At 45.1% G+C, this 8017-nt stretch overlaps 1 protein-coding gene across 2 annotated transcripts; it reads right to left on the reverse strand.

Moving 5' to 3' along the window:
* Positions 1–979: 979 nt before the first annotated feature.
* On the reverse strand, positions 980–4099 carry LOC147891146 (uncharacterized). Of its 2 annotated transcripts, XM_087389695.1 has the most exons (4): positions 3004–4099; positions 2442–2859; positions 2039–2185; positions 980–1709 (listed from the first exon to the last, which is right to left on the reverse strand). In XM_087389695.1, exons 1-4 carry the CDS (start codon positions 3326–3328, stop codon positions 1277–1279), a joined length of 1323 nt encoding a protein of 440 aa, XP_087245821.1. In that variant the 5' UTR covers positions 3329–4099; the 3' UTR covers positions 980–1276. The 2 variants fall into 2 exon arrangements, with proteins under 2 accessions (XP_087245821.1, XP_087245820.1); XM_087389694.1 differs by having other exon boundaries at positions 2442–4099.
* Between the last annotated feature and the right edge of the window lie 3918 nt (positions 4100–8017).

Below are 8017 nucleotides of genomic sequence, written 5' to 3' on the forward strand. Positions count from 1 at the left end.
ATCGGTTGGATCCCCTATGGTTGACCGGTTTGGCTTGTCCTCCCTTGGGAAAAGAAGATCAAATAAGCTACTTTATAGTTTGCAAGTAACTAAGTACTTGCAATATAACTACAACGCGGTTGCAGCAAGATAGTGAAGCGCACAACTTTGCAATGACATTAGGATAGAATACCACCCTGGAGCCAGCGTCTACAAAGTGAGAAGTCCAACATGAGAATTTGATCTAGAAGTACTATAAGAAAACACTCGTACAAATAATGCAGGAAATGAACGAAGAACCTGAGATTCTGAAGCTTCATTTTGACAATGTGGTCATTGGCCCGAATAAGAGTCAGCTGCTAGGTGAAGTTGAAGCTCGTAATCCCTCAAACAGCATGTCAAGACAGCGTAAAGAAAGCTACTACAGTCGACAAGTTTACAAGATATGCTTGAAGGAAACCAACTACACATTCAGAATTCTACCCGAAAATTTTTTCATTACAGTCAACAACTCGCGGCTTTCTATTTTCCAGGTTTTCCATTAGGGGCTTGAAGCACCACTTGAAGGCTCTTCGTGTGATTTCATGTTTCAAGGTCTCCAGGTTTTACAGCAAGTTCTTGAAGCACCCCTTGAAATTATTCAGTGTGATTTCATGTCTCAAGACCGGTTGTCCTAACTGAAATAATTACTCTCTCTCTCTCTCTCTCTCTCACACACACACACACACACACACACACAGGACCTTTACTTATTGACGTCTTGGGGGCTGATTTACAGAAAGTAGACAACAAGAATACGTGATGAAAGGACGGCTGCAGACTTAAAAGAGCTCTTTTAAAAACGAGGAGACAAATCTTTGAACCTCCAAAGCTGTGTAAAGGTTGATACTCATACTAATGATATAACTCTTGATCAGAGTTGATAGCTGCACGATTAAAAAGACGCTGCACGTGCATATATAATGTAACGTGCATACGACTTTTGATGATATGCCGACTGTACACCCTAGATATCCGTTGAAAAAGTTATCTCACTTGAAAGAAATTGAGCCAAATGGGGCTGTGCAAGGAGAGATAATATCTAATGTTTCTCCCTATGCTCTGGAGTATGTATTGTGGAGCTTCCAACATTTTCCAGTATGAAGAGGAAGGACATGACTAAGATCGATCTACAATTGTTCATATGAGTAATTGGGCGGCCAGGTGAGCCAATCAACATTCTCTCAATGAAAAAGATAGAGTAAAATCTCGTGTGAGTACCTTCTCTTCATGTATTGATGCTTTATGGTCTTGGATGCTATGAGCTTTTGCGCACTCCAAGCGGAAGCATATCTTCAAGAAGTCCTTCGTCAGTAACATGCTGTGTAGGTTGCAAGGGCCGCTGCTGTAGAACGTGATGAGTCGGAGCTCTGAATTGTGATGACTGTATGGAAGTTGGTGGAACAATAGGTAGTGGAGGTAATTCCTGTCCGTGCAGCTGCATGTCCAAATCGTAGTTGCTTCTCGGGAGATGTATAGGCATTTGGAGGGATGGAAGAGAGAACGGAGTTTGAGCAAAAGAAGCAATCCGAGGATCCAGATACTGACTCTGCACAGAGCCACGTACGACTGCAGGGCTGTGATGGTTGTGCTGTCCCTCGTAGGTTGTGATGACCATAGTAGGGTCTTCTGAGGATCTTTCGACACGTTTCTTCACTGAGCATTTGCTGTTTGTGCATCGATAATAGCTTCTGCATACATCAAAGAGTAATATGAGAAAATAGTGATAACATTGGTACGGTGTCCATTGAATGTTACGCAGAACTGTATTCCTTGAAGTGTGCAGTCAAGCATAGCCACAATGTGATGGAGATGCAAGATACTACAACATTAAAAGAAAGACAGAGCTCAGGAGATGATGCATTTTGCTAAAAGCTCACGAGCCCTGCGTCCATACAAAGATCGAGATCGACACTGGGCAGAAAGTATTCATTGTTGTGATACGACATATATTAGCCACGATCAACTGAGACGTTTTATACACAATCAGAATTTTCATGTACAAAGAAAGAATGCCAACCTTGGATATGGACTGTTCTTCACTGCCTTCTGACCATACTTTCTCCACCGAAACCCATCTTCTAGATGCTCGACCTCGCTCTTCGTTACTAGTGCGATTCTAGGTTCACGGTGCCGCTTTCGGCCTTTCTTGCGGGGTTTGCTTTTCCTGCAATGGTAGTGAGAGGCCACGTTAACATCACTGCGAGATCCCAGGACCAATATGCCAAAGTTCCAACAATACAAAATTGCACGAAGGTCGGTGTGCAACGTTTACTGTAGGCGCCGTCTTCGGAAAAAACGCGTCTACGCGGTTGCAAACGCACGAGATGAGAGAGGACAACATCGAAGCTAGGGCATACGCTGATCCATGCTCTGGAACGAGTGAAGCAGGTCGAAGGATAGAACTTTAGAAGGTGCCTTACGGCTTCTTGATTGAATCTGAGGAAGATTTATCGGCCCCTGCTGCGCCAGTTGCTTCTTCTGGTGCCTTATCTTGCGTGGCTTTGTAATCCATAGCCACGCCTCCCACGGTAGCTGCTGCTGTTGCCTCGTCGTGACCATCGCTAGATGATGACGACATGGATGAGATAGGCGTGCTCGGTAACGTGGACGCATCTCCTGATGCAGGCTGAGCATCTCCTTGCTCTTGGTCAGCAGCAACGGATGCAGGGTAATCAAGAAAACGAGAAGTTGAAGGTGTAGATGATGATGGCATTCCCTCGTCGTGAAAGCCCAGGAAAGAAGACGAGGATCTGATCAGCTCTTGAGGTGCAAGCTCTTGAAACGAAGATGATGACTGTCGATCGTGTGTGTTAAACCCAGCATACGACGCTGCACCCACTGTTCTGGAAAGATCAGCGATATAATCTGAAGCATCCATGTGCATGCCTTGTTGTAGGCACTCTGTGAAGCTCATGAAACCTGGATTGAATCCAGAATCCATGTGTGAAAAACTTGAAAGCTTTCCGGCCTGTGGAGAAATACCTGCGGCCTCTTGATCGAGCTCCGTGTCCATCTGCCACGGGATCTCAGTGCTTGGAGTTTCAATCCAATACTGCGGTAGACTGCTGGATGGGGTTAGAGGCGAAAATAGGTTACGATTGGATGGAATATGCGACTGTGAACTGGGAGTAGGCGCATTCCATACTGAGCTAGAGGGCATTGCCATTGATTGTTGATCATAAGCAGACGTTAAGACATGGTTTCCCAGTGGTGAAGATGTGTCTGACGCCATGACCCATAGATTTCCCTCAATATCTCTCTCAGAACGACCAGCTTCTCTTTCGGGACGAGGAGGCCTTCCTGCCATGTTTCTTCTGCAATACACCTTGCACTAACTTCCGATATGTGGACCGTCAGTTCTCTCAATGCGTGTTTTGCCAGATGCACGACGCAAATTGTATAGTGCTTGGTTCCCTCTCTCGTTCTGCCGTGCTCCCGAAGTTGAGAAGACAGAGTATCGAAGCTATACAATACACAAACTGGGACAAACAAATGTCGACCGTAAGCACTGCCGATGTTGACAACGGAGGACATAAAAATGAATCCGAGGCAGGTAACCTGATAGAGAATTAGAAATTCGGATCGTTGAAGCATGAAAAGGTTTTGAAGAATTTTTTGGGGAATGAAGGAGCAATGAACAAGGACTACTTCAACGTGGATGATCATTTAGACCTCGATACACCAAAATGGTATGTGCACAAAGGAGAAGAAACTTAGAGCATTCAACGTCATGCCGTCAGCTGATCCGATTTCTCCTGAAGGTCGAGGACGGAGCTCCTTGCAGTGATTGAGCTAAGTCGCAGTCAAGATCATCACGACTGATGAAATGCATAATCTGCCACCACAAGCTCCACTGAGCACTCAACAGGAAATCAGGGCTTGAGTGAACGGGACGACCCAATGAAGAGATAGGGCTAGGGTCAGCCTTCAACTGCGAATTGGGTGAGAGAGAATGGGACGACACTTGGGCCTGGGGCTGCGAAAGCCGGTGTACCGACGCTACGGCCGGTGTTGAAATCTGAGCTAGTGTAGGTGATCAAACTGCAAAGTGTGAAAATGAGGGGATGAAGTCGGAAGGGAAGGTTCAACGTGGATGATCATTTAGACCTCGATATACCAAAATGGTATGTGCACAAAGGAGAAGAAACTTAGAGCATTCAACGTCATGCCGTCAGCTGATCCGATTTCTCCTGAAGGTCGAGGACGGAGCTCCTTGCAGTGATTGAGCTAAGTCGCAGTGAAGATCATCACGACTGATGAAATGCATAATCTGCCACCACAAGCTCCACTGAGCACTCAACAGGAAATCAGGGCTTGAGTCAAGGGAACGACCCAATGAAGAGATAGGGCTACGGTCGGCCTTCAACTGCGAATTGGGTGAGAGAGAATGGGACGACACTTGGGCCTGGGGCTGCGAAAGCCGGTGTACCGACGCTACGGCCGGTGTTGAAATCTGAGCTAGTGTAGGTGATCAAACTGCAAAGTGTGAAAATGAGGGGATGAAGTCCGGGACAGGACAAGATCAGGGATGAGGAGAGTTGGAACACGGAAGCCCTTGGCAAAAGCGCGTTCTATATAAATGAAAGTGAGAGATTGTGGGCGAGGATCGAGAGGGGGGCTTTTGGGCGGTAGTCAAAGGAAGGCTGGAGATGGGGAGAGGTGAAATGGATGTGAAAGCGTTCGGGCAAAGGAAGGTCGTGGAGACAGCTATGGGGTGATAAGGGGGGGGTTGAGAGTCGGAGAGACACGTTCATGTAGAGCTGCGGGACAGGTAAGCAAAAGGCGGGTACTGAAGCAAGAGACGCACCGGCAAGAGAAATCGGCGTCAGGCAAAGCCGAGGTCTGATAGAGAAAACCAGAGACACAGAAAGAGAGAGAGACTAAGGTGAGCTTGTATCCAAACAAACTGCAGAGATCATGTAGCTTGAGATTCAAAGAGAACTCTGGGGAGAAGCCTGACAGATCATGCAGTACAGAAGATGAACTATAGTACTAGCCCACGTGGATGGCCTGCGGCTTCGCACGTGGAGCCCACGTCCCCTTTTCCGCCGACGCACCGCGCCACGCTGTCGGTGGCTGACACGGGACACGCCCTACTGTCGACGTGGCTGGCAGGTGTGAACTCGACCCCGGAGGACGCGGGGACGACTATTCAAACCACCTGGGAACAACAAAGAAAAAAAAAAGAAAAAGAAAAGCTTTGCAAGATTTGCGTATAAGCAAAGGCCCCCGGACTCCCCGCCGACTTTCTCGCTGTCATGTGGGGCCCACTCGGGATTCGGTACGCATTCCCAAAGCCACAAATTCGGCCAGTATAGCACGCTGACCCTCGTCGATTGATCTGAGTCAACGTCTCCGGTTCCCCCCCGTCCTTGTTCCCAGTCAGCCTAGGCTTTGACTGGTCGCATGTTACCGAATCTCTTACCATGGTTCCCTCCCTCCCCCTCTCTCTCTCTCTCTCTCACACACACACGCACACACACACACGCTCACATGGGCCATGTGTAGATTCCAATTCAATCTCCCTCAAAATTGCCATGTTTAAAAACAAAACTACAAAAGCTTACACCATCAAATCTCAAAGAGCCTGTAAAACAATTAGCAACCTAGAGCAACATATTGACAATCTCAACCTGTTGTCGTGAAGTCGGAAGGGCCAAATGTGACATGATGAAATTCTCTTTTTTTTGCGCACAAGAAAAACAACGTGAATGATGATAAATCATTCATTCATAAGGCCTGCTCGAGATTCAAATTGCAAAAGAGGATGGAGATGATGAATTGAAAGCGATGAGAGACACAAAGAGAGAGAGAGAGAGAGAGAGAGAGAGAGAGAGAGAGAGAGAAGGGGGGGCGGGGGGCTAAAAATGTGGAGGATTTTGGAGAAAAAAATAGCAAGTGGATCAATAAAAAATCGAGATTTTTTGAAAATAAAAAAGGCGATTTTTGCTGCTTCTTAAATCACCTTCACTTAGACCTACCTATGGTAGGCCAAAAAGTGCCATGATTCCCAAGCCCCATTGAATCGACACACACCCTACCCTCCTATCATAAGAGGGCATTCCCATGTACATGAGTGGATGGTCCTGATTTTCACTCGCACCCTTATTTGGTTCTTAATCTCCAACATTTCAGGCTTGAAGATAGGAGGTCGCAATGGTGCCTAGCAATGTAGGCCCTAAGCGGATATGCCCCTTGTATTGAGCCATGGGTGGGTGAGTGCATAAACAAATACACCCCCTCCCCTATCCCCTCCTATCGTAACAATTATGCATATTTTATCACGCTAGTACCCATTATAACCTCTACCTCAATAACATGAAGGGCTTCACAAGATTGAGCACATATGTATCTTCCAAAATATCGTGTGTTCTTGGCCTTCAACAAGTCTACCTTGAAAATGGTGGCCTTTTTTAAGTTAATAAACTAAAATCAACATTGAAAATGATCGACATTTTTAGTTACTAATAACATAAAAATTAGTTCTTGATTACATTTGTGATTTAAATTAGATTCAAGAGTTCTTTAATCTTTGGTCGGACTTTAGTAACTATATGGCATGCCACATGGGCGTTATTTTGAGCAAGGAGCTCCACTTAGTCAGATTTTATTGTATTTTTTGAAGAAATTATTTGCATTATAGGTTATACAGAGTGTGATACTCGTATAGTCTTCCCTACCCCCCCTCCCCTGCGCTGCTCCCCCTTCTTCCCTGCTCTTTTCCCTTTCCTCTCCTTCTACTCCCCTTTCATACACATACTTGTATATATCCATTTATATCCATACCCCCCTTGTATCTTGTCTCTATCTCACAAACTCATGCACGCATACAAAGTGTATCCCATACATCACCATGCAAGAGTTCATCATCATTGCCATTCTCGGATGCAAAATTTTCTTATGGACTTCCACATACTCCATTATGGAATCCCCCTTCATTGTGCATATGCACATACCTTTTTTGTATGTGGACACTATATTCCCAATAGTGGGTTCCCTCGACTAAAAGCAATGTATTAATAACTAGAAAATGGGGGGTTGTAAATGAGAGTTAATAATGAAGACATCCCTTTATTAATGAGGGAAGGGCCCCCCTCCCTCCCCTCTTATTTATGAGGGTAAGAATTTAAAACCCTTTTACATTAATATTTCCGCAACATCTTGCATAGCTCTGTGGAAAGACTCTATGAGTGGGTAAAGGACATATCTTAAGTTCGAATTCCCCCTTTTGCATAATTATCCCTTTGAGCTTAGCTTACTTGGGCTATCTCCACCTTTTCACCTAAGAAGTCAATTGCATTTCTCTATCAAAAAATGAAATGTCTTTCTGATCAGGTTTCTTGTTAGCCCTTAGCCTAATGCGGTACTCTACCTTTTCACCTAGGCCCTAAGAAGCCAATTGAGTTTCTCCATTGAGAAATAGGACCTTTCCAATAAGGTTTCTCCGTAGGTCAACTTTGATGTATGAAACAATTTGTTGAGATTAAGAGCCTTTAGAATAGATAGATAGAAAGTATAGATCGCTATATAGCAATGCTTTGCCCTTTTCTGTCGCTATATAGCGATGCGGGAAAAGTAAAAATCTCTCCTCCCACCTTATATTCGATGACCTCACTTTCCTCCTCTCTATTCCCCACACTCCTCACCCCTACCCAGCCCCTCTCCCAACACTTGTGCTCCCTCTCCACCCTTCTCTCTCTCTGCTTGTGTGAAAGGAAGTTTCTTAAGAAGGTGTGTCTCTTTAAGCAATGTAGGTTCATTTTTTGTGAGATTTCATTTTGTGAGTGTTGAAGCATGTTTCTCCTCATATTGCTAAGCCTATGTGCTAATTTTCATGCTTGATTTTCAGAGGTTAAGGAAAAAAAATGAGATTTGGTGAAAGAAAGAAGACTCACCTCTTCTCTTTTTGGTATTTCTCTTCCTCCTCTTTCTCCTTGTTTGTAGGCTTATGCTTTCTCCTTGTTTGTAGGCTTATGCTTGTCTCCTCAATCAAATC

Source organism: Dipteris shenzhenensis, chromosome 18 (genome assembly GCF_047967505.1).
Source record: "Dipteris shenzhenensis isolate YYH24624 ecotype China chromosome 18, Dip_SZ_1.0, whole genome shotgun sequence".
NCBI classification, from domain to species: Eukaryota; Viridiplantae; Streptophyta; class Polypodiopsida; order Gleicheniales; family Dipteridaceae; genus Dipteris; species Dipteris shenzhenensis.

Coding starts and splice junctions, on each gene's coding strand:
- LOC147891146 (XM_087389694.1), bottom strand. CDS start 3,328: ATGGCAGGAAGGCCTCCTCGTCCCGAAAGAGAAGCTGGTCGTTCTGAG. Junction 2,186..2,441: donor TCAGATTCAATCAAGAAGCC/GTAAGGCACCTT, acceptor CTACCATTGCAG/GAAAAGCAAACCCCGCAAGA. Junction 1,710..2,038: donor AAGAACAGTCCATATCCAAG/GTTGGCATTCTT, acceptor TGATGTATGCAG/AAGCTATTATCGATGCACAA.